The following is a 17,089-nucleotide window of genomic DNA, read 5'->3' on the forward strand; positions in this document are numbered from 1 at the left end:
GGGGGTGCAGGGCAGAAGGCGGGGGTGCTCGGCTCATGGCAGGGGGCTGGAAGGGATATGCCCTGTTTCACCCTCTTCCACCAGGCTCCGTCCCTACCTCTCTCTGCGTTCTCTACAGAGCTGTGTACACACTGCCGCTCTGCCCCCTCTCCCTCGCTAGGGCCATCAGCTGATTGGCCAGGGACGGAGAGGAGGAGGGGCAGGAAAGCACCATTGGGGGAAGAAGCGGGGGAGGGGGAAAGCTTGGCTGCCGCAGAACCAAACTTCTGTCTCCTGCCCCCGCAGGGGAGAGCAGTGGGCAGGACCGCGGCAGGGAGCTGCGTGCCATTCAAAATCGGCTCGCGTGCCGTGTTTGGCACGCATGCCGTAGGTTGCCGACCCCTGATCTAGCTTTTCCTGGTCCTGCCTCAGCACAGGGGGGGCTGGACTTGATCTCTTGCTGTCCTTTACAACCCTACATGATTTTTCTTCTCCAACTACTGCTCCTGTTCTGGCTCCTTTGTTCCCATTGTGCCTCTCAATTCAGCAAAGACAGGTGGCCAACAATGTTGCTTTCTGGACCTGAGCAGCAGCAGCATGTTACATCCTCCAAATGACAGACATGGTGAAAGGGAATTGGACAGGTAGAAAGGAGATGGGGGGAAAGGCCAGGTGGTAGAGAATCAGAAAGACAACGGCGAGGAAAAAATTGATGAGAGCAAGCTTGTAACAGAGAGGGAAAGGAAGGAAAGAAAACGCTGCAGCTACAAATGGGAAGGCTGGTCTTGTGGCTAATGCACAGAACTGGAGAATCAGGACTCCTGGGATCTATTCCCAGCTTTGCCACTGACTCACTATGCAACTTTGAAAAAATCCTGTCACACCTTTGTACTTCAGTTTTCTCATCTATAAAATGGGAATAAATACTGATCTACTTTATAGGTAGGAGAAAGTACCTTAAAATCCTGGGATTGAAGTATCAGCATTAATTTATTATTAGATGGGTAGACAGGCTGAATCAAAAGGTACTTATTGCACTTCACTTCCACAGCAATGTCAGTCGAGGAGATCCTTAGTACTTGGCACCAGTATTCTCCAGCTCCTGCCCCTCCAGTGTCAGCTCTTCCTATTGGGGCTGGGGTGGAACCCATGCAGCACATAGGGCAATAGCACTCACATGTAGTCTGTTGTCCATCTCCGTCCAACCCTTCTGATGTCTCCTCCTGCCTTGGCATGCTGCTTTTTTGTGGTAGCAGCAATCACTGCATTCTTTTCTTCCTATGCAATAAGCCAGTCAAGGAAGAGCCCTTCCACTTCCTGAAGCTTCAGCTGCAATTATAGAGTAGAAAAAAATATGGGTTAGGTATCTCAATGTAAAATCCTAGTGGAGACAAGATACTGTGGTTTCTACCTCCGTGTAGTTATTCCAGGTAAATCCCAGCTGGGGGTATAGAGTTGACCATGATTACCACATTGCGATACAAATTACCTGTACTTTGTCTCCACTAGGATTTTACGTTGAAGTGGCTAACTTGAGGTAGCTATATCAATGTAAAGACACATCTCTTTTTGCAGTGGAGATTTAGAGGCTGTTCTTTAGGCTGTCTACTTTGGATTTACATGGCAGGAGAGAACTTATTTTAAGAGAGAACCTGCATATATGGGTCTCTTGTGCAATGTACCAAGGTATTTCCTGTTAAATGAAACACCAGTGTTTTGAGCCTATCCTTGGGCATTAGCTCTTTGTTTTTAATTTTTTCCTGGATCTCCCATGGACTAGAAAGCTCACACACATGACAAATTGGGCATGGTGGGAGGCTCTCTGCCATCACTTCAGCAGAAAGAACCAGTGCCTAACACTTAATGGTTAAATCTGTGGCCTGCACACTCCTACAGCATAAGTTTTCAGATAACATCCCTCAGGGTAGCACTGGTTTCATCCACCACCTATTCAAAGGCAAGTATTTAAGGATACAGGCCAAGAATAGGCAGCATATAGTTTCATATGAAACTAAGCAATTTTTATTTATAATACCAACACAATCTACATTATTGTGAACAAATACATTACATTCTCAGTTCATGATCCTAGGAACTGATAAGGTCTTCAATGAAAGGCTTACAGAGGCTGATATCCTGCTACCTGTTCCTCTGGGCTTTGTGGGGGCAGCTCCCCCCTTCTACTCGCAGTACTCCAGTTCTCTTTGCACAAGACACACAGGGCCCAGGGAATTACCAGTGTCAAGTCAGAATAAAATTAAATTATTCCAATAATGTCATACTGGCCAGATGAAAGAGAAAACATTCACTGCTGGTTGTTCATCTGCTGTTAGATTGCCCAGAGCTGATTGGATTTGAAGATGCAGGCAGATGTCTCAGCTTTGAAGTAGCTGGATATGAACTGATGAAATTGCAGTAATATCTCCTACTACCACTCCCTTGAGCTCCCCCCCCTTCCCATAAACTCTGATTCTCCTGTTTCTCTTAACAGCTAAGCTTTCCTTGATCTCAGTTCTTAAACAAGACCCTCTCTGTACTTTCCTCCACTTCCCTGAACAGAGGGAACAGTATGGTTTCAGATCTGGTTCTAGGAAAGGGACTGGCATTGAGGGGCAGTGAAGGGTCTTTGGGGATTTGACAGAGTCTCTCCAATACTCGTGTTGCTCTCTGGCTTTGAGGGTAAGTTATTGTAGACCCAGTAGTGTCTACAGCACTGCTTCCCCCTTTGCACTTGACATGGATTCTTGTTGGAGATGACGGTTGAGAAGCCCTGCTATCCAAGAGCCACAGTGAGCAGGGTGGGCTTAGCAACATCAACTTCAAAAGTCAGGAAATAAATTGTTATGGTCAAACACTGTCCCATTGTGCTTATGCCTTTAATGCAGCATTTTAAAATATAATTTATTAAACATACTATATAATGCAAACTAGATTCTTTTGAATATCCTTACAGAAATTAAGGCACGAGAATGTATTATTTTGTACACATGGTTTAATATTTGTCTCAATGGTATCTGCAAACAAGCCATGTTTAAAGCTATTGCAATGATTTTTTCAAAGTACTGGACATTTATGGCTAAGAGTTTAAGACAATCCCAAGTTTGATACAATCTCTCTGTTCGAAACACTGAGTATGGGGTGGGGGGAAAGGGGGAAGCCCTAGAGGAAAAAAATGAACAAAAAGATCACCTGACCAGGATGGTGACAGTGATTGTGAAATGCTAAGGGAGGTTAGAGAGGCTACAGAAGTAGAAAGCGCAATAATAATGGGTGATTTCAACAATCCTCATATTGACTGGGAAAATGTCACCTCAGGGCATGACACAGAAATAAAATTTCTAGACATCAGCAGTGATGACTATTTGGAGCAGCTAGTCCTGGAATCACAAAGGGAGAGGCAATTCTTGATTCAGTCAAGTGGAATACAGGAGCTGGTCCAATAAATAGCTGAGCCTCTCAGTAATAGTGATGATAATGTAATTAAAGCTAACATCTTTGTAGAGTGAATACCACCAAAAAACCCCACCTTGGTAACATTTTACTTTAAAAAGGGAAACTACACAAGAATGAGGATGCATGTCAGATGGAAATTAAAAGGAACTGTCACAAGAATTAAATGCCTGCAAGTAGCATGGGAGCTATTTTAAAACACCATAATAGAGGCTCAGGGCTAAATGTATAACCCAAATCAGAAAAGACACAGGACCAAAGAATGGAACAATGGCTAAACAGCAGTGTAATGGAGGTGATTAGAAGCAAAAGGCATCCTTTAAAATTTTGAAGTCAAATTCTAGTGAGGATAGTAAGAAAGTGCACACACTCTGGCAGGTTAGGTGTAAACCTATAAGGCAGGCAGGCCAAGAAAGAATTTGAGAAGCAACTTGCTAAGGACACAGAAACTAACAGTAAGGATTTTTTAAAGTACATCAGAAGCACGAAGCTGCCAAACAGGTAGTGGGGCCACTAGATGACCACGGTGTTAAAGGAGCACTCAAGGAAGATCAGGCCATTGTAGAGAAGCCAAATTAATTATTTGCATTGGTCTTCATTGCAGAGGATGGAGAGGTTTTGGAACAAATTGATAAACAGTAATAAGTCATCAGGACCAGATTGTATTCACCCAAAAACTTAAATAAAAATTGCAGAACTACTAACTGTGATATGTAACCTATCATTTAAATCAGCTTCTGTACCAGATGACTGGAGGATAGATAATGTGATGCCAATTTTTTAAAAAAGGCTCCAGAGGTGATCCTGGCAATTACAGGCTGTGATAGTCTGTACAACCAAGGTTCACCCTTTTTACAAGACCGATACCCCAGAAGACATACTTTGTACAAAATGTATCATTTGAAAACTCATTTTACCAGAACAGTAATGATTTATGAGTTATGTGTGGCAATACAATGTTGTATGATATTAGGCATATTCCAAATCTGGGGAAGCAGCCCAAATCAAGTTCTGAGAGACAAAAGACAAACTGATGCCTCCGTCAGGTGTCAACAAAATCAAATGGACCATCACCTGGGTAAGTGGCCATTCTTTGGCATGAAGAGGGGTGTAAGCGAGAAATTTACATCTTGGCAATGGAACAGCTGGAGGTTTCCATTCAACAGACTTGCTGTGGCCTGAACCTCAACTGGAGATGATTTTCAAAAAGAGGAAAATGACAAAGAAGTGAGACTATAGGACACAAATTCTCTCTCCCTTCTTTACTCACCGCAAAAAAATGCTTGAAAGACAAATGAAGCATCATTGGATGGGAAAGTGATACTGGCTGAAAGATTCAGCCAGTAAGACTGTTAGAACATATGGTGAGAGCAATCCTTTGCTTCAAGTTCACTTAGCTTGTTAAGTTAGGTGTTAGTTTGCATTTTACCTTTTATTTCTTTGTAACCAATTCTGAATTTTATGCCTCATTACTTGTAATCACTTTAAATCCATCTGTATTTAATAAACTTGTTTTGTTTTTATCTAAACTAGTGCGTGTTTGAATTGAATTACTTAAGGAACTCCATTTCAGATAACAGGGGTTGTGCATATCATTTTCTATTAATGAAATGACACTTTCTATAAGCTTGTATTGTCCAAAAGGAAAGAGCTGGGCAGTACAAGATGCATATTTCTGGGGACAAGCCTGAGGCTGGAAATTTGCTGGTGTCATTCTGCAATATAATTCAGCAGTGGCTTGCTAAGAGCTCTCTTATACTCACCTGGGAGTAATTTACATGCTGGATGCTGTGGGTGAGCAGGCCAGGAGTGGCTGCTCTGACAGCAATGCAGTGTATAAAGCACTCCAGGTTGGAGAATTGAGGGGACACAGCTGTTCAACAGTCCAGATTGTATCCTGTGTTATGTCACACAGGTCAGTAAGCCTAACTTCAGTACCAGAGAAATTGGTTGAAACTATTCTACAGAACAGACTATCAGACACGTAGATGGACCCTTTTTGTTGTGAGAAGAGTCAACAGAGCTTTTGTAAAGGGAAGTCATGCCTCACCCATCAATTAGAATTCTTTGAGGATGTCAACAAGCACATAGATAAGGGTGATCCAGTTGATACATAATAGTTGGATTTTCAGAAAGCATTTGACAAGGTCCTGTACCAAAGTGTCTTAAGGAAACTAATTAGTCATGGTATAACGGGAGGTCCTTTCGTGGATCAGTAAATGGATTTAAAAGAAGTTAAAAGAAAGGAAACAGAGTAGGAATAAATGGTCAGTTTTCAAAATGGAGGGAGGTCAACAGAAGAGTCCCCCAAGGATCTGTACTGTGCTGTTCAATATATTCATTAATAAGCTGGAAAAGGGAGTGAACAGTGAAATGACAAAGTTTGCAGATGATACAAAATTATTCAAGATGTTAAGTCCAAAGCCAACTGCAAAGAGTTATAGGCAGAGCCGGATTAACTCTCCTGTGGATCCGGGGCTATTAGATTTTGTGGGTCCCCTGTATACAAGTCTTTTTCCTAATTTAAAACAAAATGATTACAATTATGGCATCAAGGCTATTAACGCTATACTAAACTTGCCTTTTAATTAACACAAAGCCATTCTGTGGTTACATTTTAGTCTTAAAACATGTAGAATATACACCTCTACCCCGATACAATGCTGTCCTTGGGAGCCAAAAAAATCTTACCGTGTCTTATAGGTGAAACCGTGTTCTATCGAACTTGCTTTGATCCGCCGGAGTGTGCAGCCCCCTCCCCCCCCGGAGCACTACTTTACCGCATTATATCTGAATTCGTGTTACATTGGGGTAGAGGTATAGTTAATTCAAAATAGCCTACTTCTTTCCTTAGAACAGCTGTTATATTTGTTTCTTTCTGGGAGGAAGTTTGGGTGCAGTTCCCAGCCAATGGGAGCTGTGGGGGCAGGGGCAGCGTGCGGAGACATGCCAGCAGCCGGCCGCTTCCAGGAGTGGCGTGGGGCCACAGCATGCAGATAGCCTGCCTGAGCCCTGCTCGCCAGGCCCCTTTAGCCTGGGGCGCTGGACTGCAGCCCCTGCATTAATCCGGCCCTGGTTACAGGGGGATCTCACAAAATAGATGAAATTCAGTGTTGATAAATTCAAAATAATGCACATTAGAAAAATATAATCCCAACTATACATGCAGAGATGACTGGTACCAGCTGAGTGGGGAGGCACAATTTAATGGTCCCCCTCTCCCCTGAACAGCTTGAATCTCTCCCCCAACCCCCAGGCACACATACCCCTCTTTTCCTCAATGCCCTCTCCCTGCAACTCCCAGCTGTTTGCTGCTGCCTTTCCCTGTGGCCACAGCTTGCAGCTCGCCAGCTCCAGGAGCTGCTGCACAGGGAGGCGGCCCAGCCAGAAAACCTTGGCAGAAATCTGGGGGAGGGGGACACACATGACCATGAGTGCTCCCCCCCCCGTGTTTCCTCTGTATATATACAAAATGAGGGGTTCTAAATTAACCATTACCACTCAGGCTAGAGATCTCAGAGTCACCATGGATACTCAGTCTCTAAAAACATCAGCTCAATGTGCAGCAATGGTCAAAAAGGCTAACAATGTTAGGAACTATTAGGAAAGGAGTAGAAAATGTGACAGAAAATATCATGCCACTATATAAATGCATGATATGCCCACACCTTGAATAGTGTTCAGTTGTGATTGCCCTATCTCAAAAAGGATATAGTGGAACTGGAAAAGGTTCAGAGAAGGGCAACAAAGAGGATCAAAGGTATTGAATGGTTTCCATACAAGGAGAGACTAAAAAGGTCAGTACTGTTCATCTTAGAAAAGTGACAACTACGGAGGGATATGGTAGAGATCTATAAAATCACCAGTGGTGGGGAAAAAGTGAGTAAGGAAGTGTTATTTACCCATTCCCACAATACAAAAAATGGGGTCACCCTATGTAATTAATAGGTAGAAGGTTTAATACAAACAAGTGGAAGTACTTTTTCACCGTGCACAATTAACTTGTGAAACTCATTCCCATGGGATGTGATGGCCAAACGTGGAACAGTTCAAATAAGAACTAGATAAGTTCATGGAGGATAGGTCCATTAATAGCTATTAGCCAAGACGGTCAGGGATGCAACCCCATGCTTGGGACAACCCTAAACCTCTGACTGACAGAACCTGGACGGGGAAGATGGGAGGATCGCTCCAGTTGTCCTTTTCTGTACAAGTCTACTGAAGCTCTGGTTCTGGCCACTGGATATTGGGCTAGCTGGAACATTGGTTTGACCCAGTATAGTAGTTCTTATGTTAATATGTATTAATTTTAAAAGTTTAAGATTTGAGACATTTCAGTCTATGAGATGAGGTGAAGTTTGATATAGTCCATAATTTTATTGCTAAAACTCCAAAAACATTTTCTAATGACCCTGTGAAAATTCTTCAGTTCAAACCTCATGTGTGTGACAAAAACTGTCCCTAATTGAAAGGCCTGTAGTTGACCTGTCTTGGTTCAAAACTACTTTAGAACAATGTCGGGCAAAAATAATGTGCAAATTCAAATCTCAAGGAAATAAATCACCATAGAATAAATAAATTATAAACTAATGTCTCAAACATTTTATGGTAGTCATACATATGAACATTTTTTAAAAAGTGCATCATTAGGTTTAAAATTTTTATTGTGCTGCCAAGAGCCAAATTACAAGAAACCGCCTTACAGTTAAAAAAAGTAAACAAGCCATCTGCTGAACTGCAGTGCACTCCGAGTGTCACATATGCGTCTATTTTATTTTTCAGAAAATTATATCTGCATTTCTCTTACAAGAGCACAACAGGAACCAAAGTAAAAGAGTGTAATGGATACAGCACATAGGATAAATCATATCTTTAAAATAATAATAAAATAATAAAAAACATTTTACACCATGTCCTATATCCTGCTAATATTTTCAGAATATGGCCTTGATTGTAAAACAAAAGCAAGCTTTTACAATTTCTGGATAAAGACTGCTTACTCTTATGCAAGGAATGGATGATTTGTCTTGACAGAATCTTTGTAATTGGACAGAAACATATCTGTTTCAATATCATATTGAGTACAAAATGCTGGGAGGACTACATTTTTTCTTGTTTTTGGAAACTGAAGTCATATATAAATAGAAAAAATGTTGACCCTTAATGATACACCTATTTTTTTCTTTGATGCAAACAGCTAGAACACCTTTCTGATATTCTAAAACAAAAAATTGTTAATCTTCAGATTAATAAATTAGGTCATTATAATAATAAATTAGGTTTTTTTTTCAGTTTTAAAGTTCAGCAACCTCTGACCAAGTATTTACAACAATACTTGAGAGTTCCTTTACAAAAAAATACATTTTCTTTTCACATTAAGCATACTGGGTATCTGTGTCTTTTATGACAAGCATTTGTAAAAGAAAAAAAGGCAATGCACAAATGGGTAATTAGTATAAAAGTGCCAAGACCTGTCTGGAAAGTTAACTTTGTATTACACAGTCAGAGTTATCAATGAGGCAAGCTACAACAAACTTCCAGCTTAACGTGGACAATATTCCAGTAGTTGTTTCAAACAATTGTTTGAATTAAAAAAAAAAAAAATCAAGGAGCGGATGGTGTTATTCTACGGAGCTGATTAGTGCTGCATGTATATTGCCATCAGTGTCTCTAGCTGATGCATTCATTAAAAGCCTTTTTAAGGCTAAGCAGGAGAAGAAAAATAAGAAACACCCTGAAATGTAGCAAGTAGCAAGAGCAACGCTTACTGCTATAATCGTGCACATACCATACACACACATATACGCAAACACAAGAGTGTACACACGTACATACACGCATACATGCACGCGCGCACACACACAAACACTTTCAAATCAAATAAAACGGTAGGTAGAATGAGATGCTCCTCTTGTCTCTCCTAAACTCACAAGCAATTAAGCACTGCTATGGAATGCCTGTTTTATCTGTTTCTGCTCTGGGTAAAATCTCTCAGATAAAAATACATTCAACAAGAAAAAAATAGAAAATTATATATATACTGTATATATACAGATTGATACCATATATATACTGTACATATACATATACATATATAGTGTGTTTGTGTGTATGCACACACACACACACTATATATATGCACATATATACACACAGACATACAAATACTTTGTTGTTTTTAGCATAATTATATTTACATAAATATTCCTATAATGCTAATGTTTAAAGAAGCATGATCTCCTTTTTTCTGAGCTTCAAAAAAGGTGCTTGAGTAATATACAATTAAAATTAAGTAGCTTCCTAGCACGGAAGTAGTTTCTAATCTGCATAACCAGTAAATAAGAACAACAGGAAAAACCTTAAAACAGTCTCTTTTTTACTCTTTCATTTAAGCAAGAGCTTTGTCCAACAAAAATATTTTTTCCTCCTCCTCCACTAAAACTGTCTGAACAACCAGAGATTAATACAAAACAACAAAACAAAAACACAACACACAAAAGCCCCTGGAACTGCATGGTGTTCTTGACTTTCGCTTCCTTCCTTCAATACTGCCGTCAAAAGATCCAGTGCTCATATCAGGAATTATTTAGGCCTCAGTCATTTGCTAACTCTGCCAAAATCTGGCCAATCAGCTTTGCAGAAAACAAAATTAAAACAAAAAGCAGCACAAGGTATAATTTTATACATCCTTAATAAACCCACCCTTTATATTCTGCTATAACCTTTTCCTTGCTATATCATTAACTACTGCAGCTTCTTGTCATATAGAAAAATATATGCAGCTACACCATACCTGTGACATGACAGGTTCTGTTCTAGGAGTATACTTTCGTAGCAACAGCTGGGAAAAAAATCAGACCTCTTTGTTTTCTGTTTCCATGTGGGGTTAGGCTTTGCTGCAACAAATGCAGTTTCAGAGCAACAAGAAAAGCCACCATCCTGATGCTTGGCAATATTCTTTATTTGTTTTCTCCCCGAGCCAAGCTTGACCAGCTTTTCTTCTTTGAAGCTCTCTCTCATTTCACCACCCAACCCCAAATTCACCCACCCAAACAATCTCTATAGCTATGTTACAAGCAAATACATCTTAACAAGTTTTAAAACTTTGGTTCTAAGAAAACTCTTGGTCAGTTATCGCAAGGAAAAGTGGGAATGCTTGTTCCGGCACATTGCAGGAGTCAGAGCCCATCCCAGTAAGGTCTTAGAGCTGTACATGAAGTCACAAATCCAATACAATCCACTAAGCAAGTGCACAATTCTAGTTTTATTTTAATAGCAGACTTAGTCTCTTGCTCTCCTCCTTTCTCAAATCCTTGGCAAAGGTGCAATTCTTCAAACTGTTTGATAGAAATTATCTGCCTGTAGGTTGTTCTGTTTTTGCATGCTGTAGAATCCACTGTATCTTGAATCTGGGTCAGCAATTCTTAGCATTCTCTGAGAACTGTCCACCTGGACCATGGTTCCTTTCTTGCAGTCCACGTATACCAGCTGATTGTTTAGGCAAGAAGGCTGTTGGAAAAGAAAAAAAGACAACATAAAAATCCAGTTCATACATCACTGTTGTCTTCTCTCCACAATAGGTATGGGAAATGGTTGTGACGCAAAGTTCACAAAAACAAAATCACACTAAACTATTTATTTTTCTTTGTTACAAAGGTTCAACTTTTGCAGTCCTTGCTAAGTCAAGACTCCCATGGACTGAGTAAGAGCTGAGTAAGGACTGTAATATTTGGGCCACAGGTATATAATTGCATAGGACTAGAAGCTGGCAAATGAACCCTTTTCATCTGGAAAGATTTGATGACAACTCTGCTACTTTTACTATACATATTATAAAGCATTTTACATTCTACATGTAATGAAAACTTTATAATTTCAGGCTGGATTGTGCCTGTTAGATACAATACAGCTTATAAATTACTATGGAACTATGACTCTTGGGGGGAGCACTGGTATTCTGCTTCCTAGAATTCTCTGATAGGCAAAGGCAGCACATCTGCTATTATATTACCACCCTTTACAAAGTCCAGTCTTCCTCCTACACGTCTCTTGCTCTGTGGGCAAGAGAGGATTAGGGATGGCGCAGTCTCTGTGCTCACTTGAAATTTGCAAAACTATACACTAATTTGGGGTTCTTCAGTGATTGGGTGCCCAATTTGAGACAGTTAGTACTTGATTCTTCAAAGGTGCTGAGAACCCACAGTTTCAATGACTTCATCTGGATTTGAGAGACAAGGTGGGTGAGGTAACATCTTTTATTGGACCAACTTCTGTTGGTGAGACCAGCTTTCACGCCACATAGAGCTCTTCTTCAGGTCTGGAAAAGGAATTCCCAGCATCACAGCAAAATGCAAGGTGGAACAGATAATTTAGCATAAGTAGTTAGCACATATTGCAAGGACCCATTCAAGGTAGACTGGGATCCATTAACACCTCTGTAGTCATAGTGCAAAAAGAGGGGGTTAGTGGTTTACAGATTGTTGTAATAAGCCATATATCCAGTGTTTCTGTTCCCTCCATGATTTTTGGTATCTAGCAGAGTACACTACACTATAACTGCACTGCATTCATCTGGATTTGTTAATGGTCAGCACTCCTGAAAATTAAGCCATGTTCATTCATCTCAAGTTGGGCATCCAAAAATAAAGAACATACAATCAGCGAGTGCCTCTGAAAAATTTAAAATGACTTGTCCAACACCATATAGTAAGTCTGTGACCAAGCCAGGGATAGAATTACTCTCTCCTGGGTCCCCTCCAATGCCTTAATCATAAGACCATCCTTTCTGTACCTGCAGTTCCTCCTCTCATTTACTATACAACTTCTAGCTTCTGCACTGAATCAGGGGTCCTACAGACAACTGCCTCTTTCATTACACATCCTGCCTCATTCACTGTTTAATCTGTGCACTGAATGAGGCAGGAGTCCTGTGGAAAAAATAATATGTGATCATGTAATTAGACTAACATAATGCACATGTACAAGGGGGATAGAGTTAAGGTTGCACAGTCTCTCTCTTGGAGGATCTAAATCATAAAGGGATTTATTGATCAATGATTTGTATTCAGTAATCCGGGCCTACTCATATCAAATCATCTTTTCTTTTCCTGATGTACCTCCAATAGTCCTTAAATGATTTAAAAAAAAAATCTTTCCTAATTTATGCCCTGTTCCTGCAAAAGGATCTGCTTGAACAGACACTTATGCCTGTGCTGAGTCCCATTAACTTTTGCAGGACTCAGTGTTGGTCTGAAGGTCCAGTCCACAGATCATTTTGTAGGATCAGGGCCATAAATATTACACTTCTCTGTAAAGCCTCTTTTTACAACCTTTAATTTCTATATTGGAATGACAGCAAACTCACTCTTGTCCTATCACACTTAGTACTGTACTACTTTGGCATTAAAAAGACTTAAAAATAGCAGCTCACCTACCTGATTCCCTACTCTTATATTATACAGATGGATGTAACTCATCACTACCTGGTGCTTCGTCTTTAATAAGATAAAAAGCCTGGTGGATAAATGAAGTGTAGTGGTCATAGTGCTTCTTAATTTTGGTAAGGTCTTTGATACAGTTCCGCATGACTTTCTCATAAATTAGATAAGAGAATTCTGGATTAGATGAAACAACTTAACTCATGATGTGTAGTAGAGAGAAGTTTGCCAAGTCAGATAAATGTTGGAGATCCTACAACATTTACCAGACCTGAAAGCTATTTACAGTGGATCTAATACTCTTAACCACACATAATTGCTGTTACTCATGAAAAATATTAGAAAAAGATGTTGTTTTACTAGTGATGCTTAGACCACTACCAAATAAATCTACAAATAGGTTGTCACAGAAAATCAATTTGATATTTTAATGTATAAAGACAGATTTACATTATCTGGCACTGATTTATACTAGTAATACCAGGTCATTAACTTCCCTGTCAAGATAGATAGTTGCCACTTCTTTCAATATGTAGGAATAAAATTGTTGGTAAGATTAATTTGTACAGTTCCCATTTCATCTATTAACGGCAAAAATCTTCCCAAATGTTTAGATCTTTGGGATTTTGGAATGACTTCACATAATTTGCCTTATATGAATCAATTCCCCCCCCCCCCCCAATTGGAGGTAATATAAGCCTTTTTGGTTACAGTTAAATATGTCCATTTATCTATATTATTTTGGATCATTACAGTTAGCATCAGGGCTTCTGTTCTGGTGGTGTGAACTGTATCCTAATATTAAGCAGTAATGTTTTATTTTTTTTAAGTTATTCTGCTATAGATTTGTTTGCTTTGGATGTAAAGTAAAATGTCATCACTTGTTTAGGATGAAATTTTATGGCTGACATTTCCTTCTGTTTTTGTTTTCTCTCATACAAGCTGCCAATAGTTCAAATGAGAGGCTTGTGGTTTCTAGCTGAAAACACTCCATGTTTGGGAAAAAACCCATCATGTTTATTGGATTTTGCAGAGATTCAGGGCTATGTGGCTGAAGTGACTAATGCACTGATGGCGAGACTTCAAAAAGAATAACAGATCAAAGGCTTGTGTCAGTCTCAGTGATCTGATTTGTTACTATTATAAAGGGCTTCCTAATTGAATTATTTCTAAGTATGATTTCCAATGTAGTTATACTGTGAGAATTATTCATCTGCTTTTCTTAAGAATGAGAAGCCACATACTCAATGTGTCCATGAAGCTAGGAAAATCCTGTCCCACACAGAATTGTAATGGGCACTGACTTATTGGAATACTAATGACCCAAAGAGACCTGGCTGCTCCAGACTGTCTATAAAGAAAGTTGTTATAAGGAATAGGAGAAATCTCAAGCACACAAATGATTGTAACCTTTCTAGACCAGAGACCTTATTTTCATTCCTGTATCATTTGAATTATATACGGAAACAATATAAATAAATGAATAAATGATAATTAAGAATGATTATGTAAGAGGAGAAGAGTGAGGATGGCAGGAAGGCTTGGGAATATGTACAACTGGACCCTGAGACATTTCCCAGTTGTTGAAACTTACTAGGAAGTATCCCCCCATCCAGCAGATAGAGGTACGAAAGAATTAGGGGTATCTGGAGGAAGTAACTGTCAAAAAAAAAAAAAGGTGAGGTATTGAATAAAATTTGACTATTTGCATATTCACAAGTCTTCAAAGGAGAACTAGCCCATAACTGTGAGAAAAACTGCACGCGTCTAAGCCAATGTGTCACACTATGCTGGTGCTAGAGATTGAAACAAAGATGCTTCTGTAACAAGATTGGATAAGGTAATACATTTTCCTAAATTTAGTTGCAATAGCAAAAACAAGGTTTCTGGTAGATTTCAACTACTTAGCAAATCTAGGGCCTGATCCGCCAAACCCTTATTCACACAAATAAACCTAGATATAGCCCTTCCAACTTAAGTGCCAGATTCTGAGACTTTTGCTATACTGAGTACCCCTTACTTCAAGAGTTGTCCCACTCAAGTCAGTAGGACCACTTGCAGAGTAAGGTTCTACTCATTGTGAGGAAAGGGTCAGAATATGTCCCTAAACAACTTTGATTTTTATTCTGTCACAACAATCCAAAAAGTAACGTTTTACAACATTTAGGGGACATCTCATGTGATATGAATGTAGAAAATTAGTAGAATAAAGATCTGTCATTGTCCCACTTATCTGCTTCTATGGTAAACTTAGAGAAGGTATAGCACAGCTGTTCCTACCCAAATTTCTCTGTGGGGCAAACCTATCCTTTTTTACAGGAATTTGGGCACTGGCTGTATGGTCTCTTCCTTAATCTGTTGCTACATCTGGCTGCGTGTTATGTACTCTTCCAGTAGGTGGTGCTACACTGTGTTTATACAAACTGCTTTGTAGCATGACAAGGAACATGCAGCTGCTGAGTGGGACACAGTGGTGGGACTACTGAGGAGCAAGAGGAGGGCCTGGTGGGAGTAACAAGAACAAACAACAGAAAGTAACACAAGAAAAATTACTAGAAAAGAAAAAAAAAGTGTAAGCACCACAGCAAGACAGAATGTGTGAGATATGACAAGCAGGTTGAGGGCATGGTTGTGATAGGTCCTAGAGACCCCAGGGACCAATACATGGGAGGAATTGGACTCAGACAAAAAAGGTTGGGAATTAATGGGCCCAGCAACATGTATTTTCTCAATATCAATTTATATGAATGATAAACTAAATGGAAATGGATAATTAGTTCTGGTAATGACTATATGGTAAATGTGTGTGACGAACTGGGTCTGTTCTTACTGTGGTCTGTGAGTGCTGACAGGGGAGTGTGGCTGGGATAGCCGGCATTGGGGGATGGGAGACTGACTGGAAATACCTGAGCCTGTAACATGAGAACCCAGGAGGGGGCTGGGACCAGGTGACACCTTTGCCCGGGAGACTGAACAAAGGCTGTGGGAGGGGTCGCTGAAGGGGGAGTGTGGGAAGCTGGCTGGTGAGGTGGCTGGAAGGCAGGGAGGGCTCTGACCCCAGGAGGTGGACTGGGGTGCCCAAGGACCCCAAGATGGACCCATCTGTGGGGGATCCTGTTGTCTGTGCCTGTAAGACCTGTCTTGGACTGCATTCCTGTCGTCTAAATAAACCTTCTGCTTTACTGGCTGGCTGAGAGTCATGGTGAATCGCAGGACGCCGGGGGTGCAGGGCCCTGAGTCCCCCCATACTCCGTGACAATGTGAAAGATGAAGGGTGACAAAAAAGGTGCTTTCGGGGATTGCTCTGACTGTAATTTCAATCAGCTAGTAAAAGTCTGTTCCTCTTACCTGGGTGCTGGTGAGATAACAAGCAGAAGTACTATTCAGGTTTTTATTATTATGGAAGCACTGTTCCACAGTTTTGTACTTAAAGCAGAGACTCAATCACGTAGACAGGAAGAATACATTGTAACCTCTCCAAAATTATTGACTTTGGGGGGCGGGGAGAAGAAAAAATGACTTTTCTGAGAATTTACAAATAAATCCATTTATTAGTTTATGAATTAAAATTAATTTTTAAAAGGGCCACTTAATAAATTTAGCACCTTTTTAAATCTCAAATGATCTTAATGGAATAATGCAGACTCTTCAAACCTGTCATATAATGAAAACTCTCTGAAAGTTTGTGCATTGGCTAAATTTGATGTTTTAAACAGTTTAGTGGCCATTTTTTGGCATTATCCTTCTTAACTGAAAGTTGCTTCTTCAGCAGTGATTAAAGACTAATATTCTTCTGCAGAAAGTTTCACCAGGAATTGCCCCTTTTCAAAATGTCTCATCTACTATTGTTCTCAATGAGACTGAGAAAACAAGCTGTCCTCAGTCAAGATAATGTTCTTGGTTTTGCTCCCAATGAGAACTATGAGAGAGTGTGGCCATTTTGGAAGAAGAGGCTGCCATGCTGATAGACCAGTTCAGGTTAGAGCAATAGGCCAGTTCACTTCTGTATGAATATCAAAGTAGTATTAGTATGCATTCAGACTAATTCGCTCATACGCTACTAGATATAAAAAGAGATGCTAATGTTAGTGTATTCACTTATCTGTAACTAATTGTCTGTTATTAAATTATATTTGCATTGCATATACCCCTGTAATTACGTTTACATTATGTATACCTTGGTAATTAAATAACCCTACATCAAAGGTGTGGTAAGAATGTAC

The 17,089-nt window shown here is 40.0% G+C and overlaps 1 protein-coding gene across 4 annotated transcripts in view; it reads right to left on the reverse strand.

The window, feature by feature from the left end:
* Positions 1-9,517: 9,517 nt before the first annotated feature.
* Positions 9,518-17,089, reverse strand: part of CRIM1 (cysteine rich transmembrane BMP regulator 1) — a 287,081-nt gene continuing 279,509 nt past the window's right edge. For all 4 annotated transcript variants that reach the window (XM_024209732.3, XM_024209734.3, XM_024209733.3 and 1 more), the window contains one exon: positions 9,518-10,938. In XM_024209732.3, the coding sequence (XP_024065500.2) occupies positions 10,762-10,938 (177 nt within the window). In that variant the 3' untranslated portion in view covers positions 9,518-10,761. The remainder of the gene's footprint in view (positions 10,939-17,089) is intronic.

The sequence above is a fragment of the Terrapene carolina genome, unplaced genomic scaffold (assembly GCF_002925995.2).
Source record: "Terrapene carolina triunguis isolate 2854851 unplaced genomic scaffold, T_m_triunguis-2.0 Scaffold85, whole genome shotgun sequence".
Classification (NCBI taxonomy): Eukaryota; Metazoa; Chordata; order Testudines; family Emydidae; genus Terrapene; species Terrapene triunguis.